The 14,106-nt window shown below is 38.6% G+C and overlaps 1 protein-coding gene across 2 annotated transcripts in view; it reads right to left on the bottom strand.

Annotated features, from left to right (window-relative positions):
• LOC127431812 (symplekin-like) overlaps positions 1-11,679 on the bottom strand; it is a 30,328-nt gene extending 18,649 nt beyond the window's left edge. For both annotated transcript variants that reach the window (XM_051682393.1, XM_051682385.1), the window contains exons 1-14: positions 11,543-11,679; positions 8,142-8,238; positions 7,921-7,986; positions 7,759-7,812; positions 7,605-7,678; positions 6,445-6,571; positions 6,100-6,349; positions 5,406-5,576; positions 3,659-3,898; positions 2,603-2,754; positions 1,711-1,861; positions 1,353-1,566; positions 361-511; positions 42-277 (exon numbers count right to left, since the gene is read on the bottom strand). In XM_051682393.1, coding sequence (XP_051538353.1) covers positions 42-277; positions 361-511; positions 1,353-1,566; positions 1,711-1,861; positions 2,603-2,754; positions 3,659-3,898; positions 5,406-5,576; positions 6,100-6,349; positions 6,445-6,571; positions 7,605-7,678; positions 7,759-7,812; positions 7,921-7,986; positions 8,142-8,225 — 1,970 coding nt within the window. In that variant the 5' untranslated portion in view covers positions 8,226-8,238; positions 11,543-11,679. The remainder of the gene's footprint in view (positions 1-41; positions 278-360; positions 512-1,352; positions 1,567-1,710; positions 1,862-2,602; positions 2,755-3,658; positions 3,899-5,405; positions 5,577-6,099; positions 6,350-6,444; positions 6,572-7,604; positions 7,679-7,758; positions 7,813-7,920; positions 7,987-8,141; positions 8,239-11,542) is intronic.
• Positions 11,680-14,106: the final 2,427 nt, after the last annotated feature.

The raw sequence follows: 14,106 nt of genomic DNA, 5'->3' as shown, positions 1-14,106 counted from the left end.
GCCAAGGTTAACATCAAGAGTATTATGAAAGTGTGCCTCACCCGTCTCTCTGCTCAGGTTTCTCCTGCAGGCCTGAGAGAAGTGTGAACAGACAGTGCTCATAGCTGTCCAGAGAGCCCGAGGGCTCCTGACTCAGGAATTCATTATACTCGTGGTACAGCAGAGAGAAGGCCAGTTCACATCTGCTGCGCATGTCCTCCAAGACAAACTGTAACAAGTCATTCTTCTTCCCCCTGTCAAACTGAGTTACCAACCGAGCAAGCAGCTTCACACGGACCTAAGAAGCGTAAAACATGGTAAGAGGACTTATAATAACGGAGAGACAGTATACATGGAACGTATCTCTGAAAGCTGACTCACATGAGACATTCCACTCTGTGCAATGATCTTTTCTGATTGGAGGATTCGCTTGATGGCCATGTTGGTCAGTTTCTCTATATGAGCGTCTGAAAAGGGCTGCACCACATCTGCCAGTTTGAACACCTTTTTTCTACCACTGGCACCAGGAGCTCTAAACGAGGGTTAGTGGAAAATAAAATAAAGAGAGATGATCAGTAAAAGATGATCAAACCAGTGTCTCAAAGTTAGAACAAAAAGAAGAGTTCTGTTCCAAACCACAGAGAGCAGCCTTCCTAGTCAGCACTTCAAGGCAGCCTAATGCTCCTGACACAAGGGCTGTTCTAAGCTGAATGCTGCAAAACTGCACTGCCCGAAAAATGCCAGTTTCGGAGTTTGTAGTTATTTGCATGAGCTGCTTCCTTATGATTTGAACTTTAATAAATGATGCATCGAAGATATAATGCCAGGGTTTTTCCTTTAAAGATGCTCGACACTCAAGTTTTGCTTAAGCAGAACAGTAGCTCCGGCTCCGCTTTACTTCACAACGAGTGTGCTTCCCGAATGCGTTACAACAAGCTCAGTGAAAAAAAAAAATCTATCAGGGTGGACAAGTTGAGAGAAATGCCTAATATTTGTGTGTGTGATGTATTATGCTTATAAGAACATCATGTTAATTTAGAAACATGCTAATGGCAAACTGAAAACAATTGAGAGTCGCAACTTGGCCGCTGTTTCTCTATGTAAACATGCACTAGATGGACATCTTTGAACGTTGCACCGTGCCTTGCGGTTTTTTTCAGCATCTTGTGGAGGAGCACTGAGACAAGTTAAAAAGACCTTCGAAAATTTGCTATACATACGTAGGCAGCAGACAGCTCACAAAGTTTTGGAACAAAACTAAAATTTATTTATAATATAATAATAAATATATAACATAATACTCAGTGCACAGTGGTGTGTGTGTGTGTGCTTGTATGCATTCATCTGTGTATGTTGTATAATGGGGTTCTTACTTAAGCTGTGTGGTGGGCAGTATGGGCTCTGGAAGTTTCTTGATCTGAGGGATCTCTTCAGTGACAGGGATCTTGTAGGCTCCCACCACTGAGATGGCTTGACCGAGGGACACTGCAGACAGCTTGCGGATGATGAGAGGATCTTTGGAGCTGGACTCACCCACTCCTCCCTCTTCCTCCTTCACTTCTTCCCGAGCCTTAAACAGCTCCAACCCTGTGCAAGACGAGAGAGGGGAGAATGTCCAAATGCATTCAAACTTGTGCCACCTGCACGAGCACGATTACTCAAAAGTATTGGAACATGTGTTAACTACTAGGCTCCAACCTCTCTCTTCCTTCTAAATGATCATCTCCTCACCTGGTCCCAGGCCAGCTGCAGTCATCTGTGTGGCCATCAGCCGGGCTAAATGTTTGATCTGGGCATCAGTGCCTGCAGATTCAACCGGTGTGTAGGTGGCCTGGAAAGAGGCCGGCATCGCTTCAGGCAGGTAAACCATACTAATGAGCACCTGCATTAAGAGGAAACATAGATCAGGAAGATATTCATGAAGAGAAGACATGAGAGGCATGTTAAGGCCGATTTACACTTCTGTGTCGAACTTACACTGTAGGACCAGTGCAACTCATTTATGCCGTAGTCTGACAATCACCTCTCAAAAAAATTCAACTACCGGAGTGCATTGTGTCTATGCAGACCACAACAGCTGTGCAATACAGAGACCTCCCCCAGGGTATTAAAATAATATAAAAATCTGAGGTGGCTTCACATTTCCTCCAAGATTATCTGAAGATCTATGCATTGTCTCACATTTCATTTGGACTCGTTTTAATTGGGAGCATCTGCTGCTTTTTTATTCTGTTTATGCTACATGAAGTTACAAGCAAAAATGGGACAAAAGCCACATCTGTTTACAATTTATATTTAACTCTATGCGTTTTCACTCAACATGTATTGAGTGGCCTTTTTGGGAAACATTATGTTTGTTGTATTCTACTTGTCGAGACCATTCCGATCTGTATGATGAACATATGTCACAAGATATGAAACAGAACAATTCTAGTAATTTGTAAGCAAATTAAAAAAGAACTTTTAAGAGTTGGCCATATTGCCTTTATGTATCTAGAAATCCAGCTTCTAAGCTTTAAAACAAGACCCCTTTAATGTTGGCCAAGAGAGTAGTTAACTATTTATTAATTTGAGGTTTGTTTGGTTTTTACAGCACCAAAAAAGACTAAGCCACAGTACACACCAGATTGGCCACGTTCTCTGGGGAAAGCAGAGGCAACAGGAACTCTGCAGTGAGGTCAATAGCTGATTGGGTGCCAACGGAGGAGGAGGGTTTTGGGGTGATGACTGGAGCTGGTTCATCTTTATCTTCATCATCCTCTGCTACAGCAGCCTCTGCAATCACAAAAAGCGCTTTCTTTTAGGGATGGGCATTCCGAGTAATTTTGTACTCTAATTCTCTAACACATAACAAAATGCGGAATTGTTAAATTTAGAATTTAAGTTCAACCTCCAAAGCTGTTTTTCTAATGAAAAAATGAGTACTATACATAAACAACAAAATCCAGAGAAAAAAATGACAAAGACATTTGCACACACAGAAACATAGATTCCAAATCTTCTGAAGCGATTACTTTTACATAATGTAAGATTTGTGACGGCAAGATTTAGATGAAAGAAGCTTTCCATGGCAGGCAAAGGCACAAAGGAAAATCAAATTGCAATATTCAAGTAGTGTTTTCACTAGTCTAATATTTAAAGCTGAATGAGTCCTTGATTCATCTATTACTTGTGCACATCCCTATATTATTTCCCTTCCATGTAAACTGAAAGCAAATAACTCACATAGTGATGGATGAAGTGTTTTTAAAACACCCCAACAGTAAAGTTACAATTGACCTGGAATTAGATTTATGTTAATAGTTTGTTGTTTCAAGGCTGAACAGTTACTATTACAAATATATTTCTATCCAGGTTGCATATGTCATGAAATGTGTTAAATATGTTGTCGCGTTTCCAACTGAAAAAGGAAGTTGGAGCGGAAAATATTGACGGGCACATACCTCTTTTTTTGTAAATAGCCTGGCAAAATAATTTTGACTATAATTTAGGGGGAGGGACATTTTCATTCTAGAGAGAATTTTATTGGACAAAAATGTGTAAAAAGCCTGTTCCCTGTCTGTCACCACTTTTCAGAGTACACTAGCTTATAGATCCAATTCTGAGCTTCATGGGGTCTTGCAATTTGAAGAATATGACAACTTCTCTCTACTGACCCACCCAGCTCATTAAAACTCACCTATTTTGATCCTCTTGCCCTCAACATAAGGCTCATTATGGAGTCTTTTACGGGGCGGTGCAGTGGCAGGGGTGCAGCGGGTGATCTCGCTCTGAGACATGCCGAGGTCCAGCAGTAGAGTGGAGATCTGGCCCTGGAAGTCCACACTGCTGGGGTGCTTCAGCACAGAGACCAGGTGCAGCTTCAGGTTCTTGCGCACACTACTCACCTGAGACTTCGCCAGAGTCGGGGGCAGGTTAGCTGAGGAGTACAGAAAAAGAGGCTAAAAAACATTTTATACAATGTCAATGCACCATTTTGTATGTATACTTCACCACAAATCAATCACATTTAAAAGTGTCATGCCATGAGGTATCTTTTGACATAAAGGAGGTCATTGTACTATAAAAGTTTCAGAACTGAAAACTTCCTTAAAAGAAAAAGAGCACTTATTTAAACCAGGCTCTAGAAACATTCGTTTGGAATTTGTGGAACTTGTGACATCACAAGGACCAAACATATCTGCATATGACTGCCTCCAGCAAGACATCAATGCCTATTTTTCATCATTGCACCCTTGGCCCCGCCCACTGGTGCTCAGACACGCAGCTGAAGAGGAGAGAGTGCCGGTCATGGGAGATTCATTCAAAGGGGACTTACACTGGACACCTTTATGTGCTTATCTGGATTAAAATGTTTTCTACATAAACATGCACAAGACGAACAACTTCAACCGTTATCATGTATCTTGTGCCGCTTTTAAAAGATACAATGTCAAGTTATAACTATAAAAAGGAGACCTCTGTTCTATTTAATTCAGCTGCACTGTGTCTTGCTGTTTTGAAGGCATCCTGGACCGTTTTTGCACCCATCTGTGCTGCATTTAATTGATGGTCTTTTGTAAACACGCACTAGATGGATGTCTTTAATTGTTTTTAAGAGCGGAACAAGCTCAACTTTTAAAAATGTGTCTCATTCTGCTGCTGCCACTGACTGGGAGAAACACATGCAGTTCTGTGTGCAAACAAACACAGAAGATGTGTGAGATGTTGCTCCTGTGAAGACCAGCGTCTCTGCTTAGGCCGGTTGAAGCACCCAACATCACCATGGATTGTATAATGTTTGCATTTTGTACATTATGTGTAAACCCTGAAATTTAGTTTTATAATGTTGTGGAGCTTGTTGTTCATTTTCTTACAACTGAGTTTCAAATATGGCTGTATTTGACAGGGCTGCATGAAGTTAGCCAATCAGAACAGTAGGCATTTACAATGAAGTCTTAAAGCTAAAAAAATGTGAAATAATCTGGTACACATGTGAAATGATAATGAAATAATTATATTATTTTATTTATTTCAATTTCTGCACATGCCAACTTGCCATCATGATGCAAGGGTGTTGTGTGTGGTTGCCAGGGTGATGCTATGCCGATGGTAGGTAACTGCTCATTGCTATGTGGTTGCTAGGTCACTCCGTGTTGTTGCTTTCTTGACCAAGTCAAAAGAAATCACCCTAAAGTGTCTATGATATTCTGTTGCTTCAATACAAGTCTATGTGAATATTACACTGTTTCATCATTCTAATCGTTTGTCCGATTGACTGGAAAAACAATAGTACACCTCAAGTATGGCTTAAACAGTGTGGGATGTATTACACACCAAAGTTTATTACTTTAGGGTTTTAGAACAACCCCCAAGCCTTGTCTTAGCAAGAACACCTAAACACAGTAATCAGTATTACTAAAGAGGTGTGTGCACACTGAACTCACCATGTAGTGTCTCATAGGCTTGCACCACATCAGACATGAACATGGGCCGCTGTCTGGCCAACGTGGCCAGTGATCCCAGTGCAGCGGTTAGATTAATGCTGGAGATGGCAGGGTGCACCATGAACTTTAACAGCTGCTCCAGAGCAGACTTCCCCTCCTCACATAAGGTGTCTGAGAGCAGGAAGAGGTGAGGAAGACAAGAGAAGATGACAAAGGATGCAAAAGGAGAAAATGAAAATGGTCTCTGTAAGAAACAAAAAAAAAATTCTACCATCATTTTTGGTGTCACTTTTTAAAAAAATATTTTTGGCATTCTTTTTGTCTTTATTTGATATGAAAGTGGAGACTAACACAGGAAGCGACAGGGAAGATAAGGGGGAACAGGATCGGGAAAGGACCCGAACAAGGGTCGCCCCTGATGCTACTACACCATATCTCAGAGCACTGCCCACTAGGCTATGGCTCTGACTTTAGTGCCACTTTTATGATGCTTTTTTGTCATTTTGGAGGTCGGCAGCCCGAGTTCCTATTCACTTTAGTTATATATATATATAAAAAAAAAAAAAAGGAACATACTTCAACATTTCTCCTTCTGCTTATCACAGAACACTGAAGAATTTGCAAAGACATGACAATGAGTAAATGACGAAAGAATTTTAACTTTTGGGTGAACAATTCTTAAAAATGTGCTCACCATAACGAATATATGTGTGATCTTTGGGGATTTTGTCCAGGCTTATGTCCCCTTCCTGCTTCTTGGGTGTGTCGGAGTCGGGTGCCCTTGGTGACAGAGTGATGATGAGGGACTCTATGAATTTGATGGCGTGAGTGCGGACTCCGTCATTCTCAGAATCCAGCAATGCCAAAACATCTTCTTTCATCTGGGTCACCATATCCCAACATGCCTCCTGCATGTCTGAGACAATCTTAGTGCGTACCAGCCACTAACAGAACAAATAAAGAGCATGTTCCATGACTAGTCATGTAAAAATATCAGCCCGGCCAAACAATGAACACTGTCAGTGAAAATGGCTGATACCTGTAAAGCCACTTTGTACAGCTGAGTGAGTGTCAGAATTGCCTTTTTCACCACATTCACACTCTCGTCCCTCATTAGCATGTTCAGATTGGCAATCAGCCTCAGCAAAAGTTCATTGTCTCTTTTACTGCATATAAAAGACGCAGAAACAGCTCTTAGGGAAGTGATCACGAACGCTTTATGGTTTTTGTATGTGGCCTTTGTAAGAATTGTAACTTTGCTCACATTGCACACAATTTCACAGCAGACTGACTGTCTGCACTGACATATTGAAAGTATGAAATCAGATCCATTTTCAATATACAGTAAATCAATATAGGCTCCCATTGTAATGATAAGTGACAGTTGTCATTGTAGAAAGAGTGGATGGAAAATGGAAATTTGGCAAAAAACTACTTATAGGAATATTACGGGTTCAATACAAGTTAAGCGAAAATATTCGTGGCATAATGTTGATTACCACAAAAAATAATTTAGACTCAACCTCCTTTTCTTTTAAAAAAGCAAAAATCAAGGTAACAGTGAGGCACTTACAATAGAAGTGAATGGGACCAAATTTTGATGCGTTTAAAATGCAGAAATGTGAACTATACAATTTTATAAAAGCACTTACTTTAATTCTTCTGTTAAATCTCATGTATTATTTGAGCTGTAGGGTTGTTAAAATCTTTATTTTTACAGTCGTTTTAGGTTTTGTTGACATTACATTGCCATGGCAACGAAGTTGTAAAATTGGCTATAACTTTACACAGAAAAGGTTAGTAAATAAAATCATGTTAACACACATATTGTCTTGTGGCCATACTTTTGAAACAGTGAATATTTTAACGTTCAAAAATTGGCCCCATTCACTTCCATTTTAAGTGCCTCACTGTAACCCAGATTTGTACTTTTTTTTTTAAAGAAAAGGAGGGGCAAGTCAAAATACATTTTTGTGGAAATCAATATTATGCCACAAATGCTGTCGATTGAGCTTTACTTGGAATAGTGCACCCGAAATATTCCTTTAAAATAGAATCTGATCATTCAGGCTGAAAAGCATATTAAAAAAATCTGATTTTGATCATATTTGACACCACAAATGGATGTGGTGTGAATCGGGTTTGTAGAATATAATTTCAAGTAGCCTTTTGCTAAAACAAAGACCTGCCAAAACTCACCATGCCTCCTCAATGAATCCGATTACAAACTTTCTGACCTCAATTGACTTATCGGTCTGAAATGCGATGATTTCCTGTGGAGGATGCATAAAAGCAGAAAGTAAGCTATTAAATTTCTGCCTCGCCTCACAAGTTAAAATGGTATTACACTTACATCCAGGAAATTATCGAGCAATGAAGGGTCCTTGTTGATAATCAATTCTTGCACCTAATAATAAAAGAATACGGAACAAAGTTACATAATCATGTAAACATAAACGTCTGATTTGTATTTTTACAAGAGAATTTTGAGAATTTTAGCAAGGGAAGTCAAAACCTGTTTGAGAATAATAAGTTTTTCCTCAGTGGAGATGAGAGCAGCCTGGTTTAGCAGTTCCACAACCTGTTGGACAAATGTAATCCATGCCAAATGGTCAGATGTCACATTTGCCAATAAAATGGAAATGTAACTTGCATGTGAAAATCTATGATATACAGCAAAGCCACAGACAGTTCAGAAAAATGACTTTTTACTGTAACGATGGCCCAGTGTGTTACCTTCTCACTTGTGGTCATGTCAAAGGCTGTGTCTTCCTGGGAAGCCCTGCTACCATGTGCTTGTTCTCCCATGCCTGATGCCATCTTGAAAAAAAAGCTACAGGAAAAAAGTCACAGAAGCACATTACAGGAACAGTGTCACTAATTTCTAGATATTAGGACAAATTCAGATGAATTTCCACACTGTAAACCACTTCCAGTATTCATGCATGTTAAAGGAATAGTTCACCCAAAAATTTAAATTCTCTCATCATTTATCACCCTCATGCCATCCCAGATGAGTATGACTTTCTTCTGCAGAACATAAATTATTAATTAAACTATGCCGAGTAGTGGGCGGTATGCATGACGAATGTGAATCACCAAAAACACAAGCAGAAGAATGTGAATGTGATCTGTTTCTTACCCACACCTATCAAAATCACTTCTGAAGACATTTATTTAACCACTGGAGTCTTATGGATTACTTTTATGCTGAATAATGTCATTTTTGGAGCTTCACTTGCATTGTGAGGACCAACAGAGCTGAGAAATTCTTCTAAAAATCTTCAATTATGTTCAGCAGAAGAAATAAAGTCATATACATCTGGGATGGCATGAGGGTGATAAATGATGAAAGAATTTTCATTTTTGGGTGAACTATTCCTTAAATGTTCTTAAGTTCTTAGGATGCACATCCAGTTGCATGCCTGAAGTACAAATGTAAGCCACATTCTTCAACAAACTGCTGTTATTGACCTGATACTACACTATATAATTCCAAAATGGATTTCCAATGCACAGAATTTCCCACAGAACTAGAAAACATAATTTATAACCAAGTATTATGAAGCAAAAAGTCAAATTATTTGTTATCGGTAGAGGCCACAATAAGCCATTAATTACTGATTATTTGTATCTGCTTATATATAACAGTGTTGTGAAAAAGTATTTGCCCCCTTCCTGATTTCTTCTCCTCTCTCTCTCTTTTTTTTTTTTTGTGTATATCTCATACTAAATTGTTTCAAAAATTCAAACAAAATCTAACGTAAAACAAAGGCAATCTGAGTAAACAAAAAATACATGTTTTAAATTATAATGTTATTTATTGAAGCAAAAAAGTTATCCAATACCAACTGGGCCTGTGTGAAAAAAGTATTTGCCCCCTTATTTACTAAATCCCCAAATCTATGAAACTACATTCATAATGGGGTTCAGTTGGACTAGACACACCCAGATCTGATTACTGCCAGCCCTGTTCAATTAAATCAACACCTAAATTGAACTTTTTCAGCAGCATGAAGTTGGCTAAAAGGTCTCACCCAGTAGCACACTATGCCAAGGTCAAAAGAAATTCTAGAAATGAGGAAAAAGGTGATTGAAATACATAAATCTGGGAAGGGTTACAAAGCTATTTCAAAGGCTCTGGGACTCCAAAGAACCACAGTGAGAGCCATTATCTCCAAATGGAGAAAACTTGGCACAGTAGTGAACCTTGCCAGAAGTGGCCGACCTTCCAAAATTCCTCCAAGAGCACAGCGACAACATGTCCAGGAAGTCACAAGGACAGCAACCAAGGAACTGCAGGCCACTCTTGCATCAATAAAGGTCACTGTTCATGACTCCACTATCAGAAAAACACTGGCCAAAAATGCCATCCATGGAAGAGTGGCAAGGCAAAAACCACTGCTAACCCAGAAGAACATTATCAGCTCATCTGAATTTTGCCAAAACACACCTTGATGATCCTCAAACCTTTTGGGAGAATGTTCTGTGGAACTGTTTGGAAGACAGGGGTCCCGTTACATCTAACATAAATCAAACACAGAATTCCACAAAAAGAACATCATAACTACGGTCAAGCATGGTGGTGATAGTGTGATGATGTGGGGATGCTTTGCTGCTTCAGGGACAGGGCGACTTGTAATAATTGAGGGAAACATGAATTCTGCTCTCTACCAGAAAATCCTAAAGGAGAACGTCCGTCATCAGTCCGTGAGTTGAAGCTGAGCAACTGATTTATGCAGCAAGACAATGGTCCAAAACATAGGAGTAAGTCCACCTCTGAATGGCTCAAAAAAGCAAAATTAAAGTTCTGGAGTGGCCTAGTCAAAGTCCAGACTTGAACCCAATTGAGATGCTGTGGCAGGACCTTAAACGGGCAGTTCATTCTCGAAAACCCTCCAATGTGGCTGAACTAAAGCAGTTCTGCAAAGAAGAGTGGGCCAGAATTGCACCACAGTGTGTGAAAGACTGATTTCCAGTTATTGGAACCGTTTGGTTGCAGTTGTTGCTGCTAAAGGTGGCACAACCTGCTATTAAGTTTAAGGGGGCAATTAGTTTTTCACATGGGTGGTAAAGGTGTTGGATAACTTTTGCGTAAATAAAGTATATATATTTGAAAACAGTATTTTGTGTTTACTTTGTTTCATGTTATATCTCATTTGAAGATCTAAAATTTAGTATGAAAAATACACAAAAATAGAAGAAATCAGGCAAATACTTTTTCACAGCACTGTATTTGTATCCCTGATATTTTGTTTAAAGACCATGAAGGCTGTGAAAAGATCATTAAGATTTTTTTTATTTTTTTTTTTGCATTCTGTGACAAACACATTCTCCCCACACTCTTTACTGTGAAACAATAAATATGACAAAGATATATTTTTAATTACTGTAATGCAAAACTGATTTGCTATTTAAATTGTAATGTATTTATGTAACACGATATTAATACAGTGAAGCAGGCCTACTACATCATACATCAAATGTTATAAAAAAAATAAAATAACAAATCAAGCTTTATTTCAGTCAAGATTTCAAAGATTCAGAAATCTCTCGTTTGGGCAGATAAACAATAATTAATTACAAGAGTATGAACTCAGCTGAGGGATTGACTACGACAGCAGTACAACAACAGAATCATGGACTAAATTTCTAAAGTTGCTTAAAATCAGTTTTTATACATTAACATCTGAAATATGAGGCTTTGCCAAACAGTACACTGTGAAATGTTAGACTATGGTCACTAACCACATCACGTCAATAACATCACACTAACAGCAGAATTCAAGGAGAACGCAGAAACTCATTACAATGTGGAAACACTGTACACGATGCTGATTAAAAAAAACTAAAACTGACTTTTAAGACTTCATGTAAATATGCAGCTCAGATGGAAATTGTGTGTAATTTCACAAAACAGTACACGGACTATCCAAATGACGTCAATAACTATAGTAAGTGACGACCAGCACAGGACACACATTTAAACATACTCCCAGGAAAAATAAGAAACTGTTTTAAAATGTTATAAATAGGGAACTAAAACAAACTTGAGACCTGCCGGATAGCACTGACGCTAATAAGCAATATTAAAGGGATGGATAAATTATAAAAACACAAATCATATTTTAACTTACTTAGTCTTTCTCTTTGGTTTCCTCAAGTGTGATCTATATATCCAAATAGCTCATTTTAGTAAAAAATAAAATAAAATAAAATAAAAAATTAACCAGTTTTCGAAACACAACTGGCCACACTTGGAGCTCATTCTACTTCCGAGGTTAAACTCACTGAGGCTCATGGGAAATTGAGTCTTTATTATAAGTAGTACTTGATTTAGTTATATCAGAACGTTACAACAGAATGTAGCCAGGAGTACAATAAAAATACATAACAAACAATAATCATTAAAAAGACATTAAAACACATAAGGCCATAAAATAAAATTAAAAAAAATTGGGTTAACGGAGACTGCCTCACAGCATATAAAATAAATAAATAAAATTACAGGTGCATCTCAATAAATTAGAATGTCATGGAAAAGTTCATTTATTTCAGTAATTCAACTCAAATTGTGAAACTTGTGTATTAAATAAATTCAATGCACACAGACTGAAGTAGTTTAAGTCTTTGGTTCTTTTAATTGTGATGATTTTGGCTCACATTTAACAAAAACCCACCAATTCACTATCTCAAAAAATTAGAATATGGTGACATGCCAATCAGCTAATCAACTCAAAACACCTGCAAAGGTTTCCTGAGCCTTCAAAATGGTCTCTCAGTTTGGTTCACTAGGCTACACAATCATGGGGAAGACTGCTGATCTGACAGTTGTCCAGAAGACAATCACTGACACCCTTCACAAGGAGGGTAAGCTACAAACATTCATTGCCAAAGAAGCTGGCTGTTGACAGAGTGCTGTATACAAGCATGTTAACAGAAAGTTGAGTGGAAGGAAAAAGTGTGGAAGAAAAAGATGCACAACCAACCGAGAGAACCGCAGCCTTATGATTGTCAAGCAAAATCTATTCAAGAATTTGGGTGAACTTCACAAGGAATGGACTGAGGCTGGGGTCAAGGCATCAAGAGCCACCACACACAGACATGTCAAGAAATTTGGCTACAGTTGTCGTATTCCTCTTGTTAAGCCACTCCTGAACCACAGACAACGTCAGAGGCGTCTTACCTTGGCTAAGGAGAAGAAGAACTGGACTGTTGCCCAGTGGTCCAAAGTCCTCTTTTCAGATGAGAGCAAGTTTTGTATTTCATTTGGAAACCAAGGTCCTAGAGTCTGGAGGAAGGGTGGAGAAGCTCATGGCCCAAGTTGCTTGAAGTCCAGTGTTAAGTTTCCACAGTCTGTGATGATTTGGGATGCAATGTCATCTGCTGGTGTTGGTCCATTGTGTTTTTTGAAAACCAAAGTCACTGCACCCGTTTACCAAGAAATTTTGGAGCACTTCATGCTTCCTTCTGCTGACCAGCTTTTTAAAGATGCTGATTTCATTTTCCAGCAGGATTTGGCACCTGCCCACACTGCCAAAAGCACCAAAAGTTGGTTAAATGACCATGGTGTTGGTGTGATTGACTGGCCAGCAAACTAACCAGACCTGAACCACATAGAGAATCTATGGGGTATTGTCAAGAGGAAAATGAGAAACAAGAGACCAAGAAATGCAGATGAGCTGAAGGCCACTGTCAAAGAAACCTGGGCTTCCATACCACCTCAGCAGTGCCACAAACTGATCACCTCCTTGCCACGCCGAATTGAGGCAGTAATTAAAGCAAAAGGAGCCCCTACCAAGTATTGAGTACATATACAGTAAATGAACATACTTTCCAGAAGGCCAACAATTCACTAAAAATGTTTTTTTTATTGGTCTTATGATGTATTCTAATTTTGAGATAGTGAATTGGTAGGTTTTTGTTAAATGTGAGCCAAAATCATCACAATTAAAAGAACCAAAGACTTAAATTACTTCAGTCCGTGTGCATTGAATTTATTTAATACACAAGTTTCACAATTTGAGTTGAATTACTGAAATAAATGAACTTTTCCACGACATTCTAATTTGAGATGCACCTGTGTGTATATATATGAACAGCGCTAAACCATTGGGGGTTTTAGTTGTCTTTGGTTGTTATTCTTAGTGATCACATGAACCATTCATGCAGAAAGATTTTTTTAAAATGATCTTTATTCAACTCTAATTAGTAACTGTCCAAATGATAAATTTTTATGCTTTAGTCGTAAAAATTTATTTAAGGGCATCACAATCTTGAGTGGTCATCTTGTGGACACATTAACAATATATTGTGGCCTTTTACATATTATAGCAAAAATGTCTGAGAGGACCTATATGTCTGCTCATTGCTCATTCAAAGTCATTTCATCAGTGTCGTCTCTTTCACAGGGCCAGGGACACATTTTTTAATGGTTGGCCCCCCTCTCACCAGTACCCATGGATGTGGCCTCAATCTTGCTATATATAAAAGTAAGCTTATACAGTAATATCTTACAATATGACTTTATGATCATCTTGCCTGAGTCAATAATCACAGTACATACTGTAAAAATATTATAAAAAGTTTAACATACCACATGAATTAGAACCAGTTTCTGTTCACAAGAATCAGTTTCTCTGTTCATTAGAGTATACTGGCTTGTTCTCTCACATACTTTGGTTGTCCTAACTAAACTTGT

The sequence above is a fragment of the Myxocyprinus asiaticus genome, chromosome 4, assembly GCF_019703515.2.
Source record: "Myxocyprinus asiaticus isolate MX2 ecotype Aquarium Trade chromosome 4, UBuf_Myxa_2, whole genome shotgun sequence".
In the NCBI taxonomy this organism is placed as follows: domain Eukaryota; kingdom Metazoa; phylum Chordata; class Actinopteri; order Cypriniformes; family Catostomidae; genus Myxocyprinus; species Myxocyprinus asiaticus.
The sequence above is the reverse complement of the archived record's forward strand: the minus strand, read 5'-3'. Positions and strand labels throughout refer to the sequence as shown.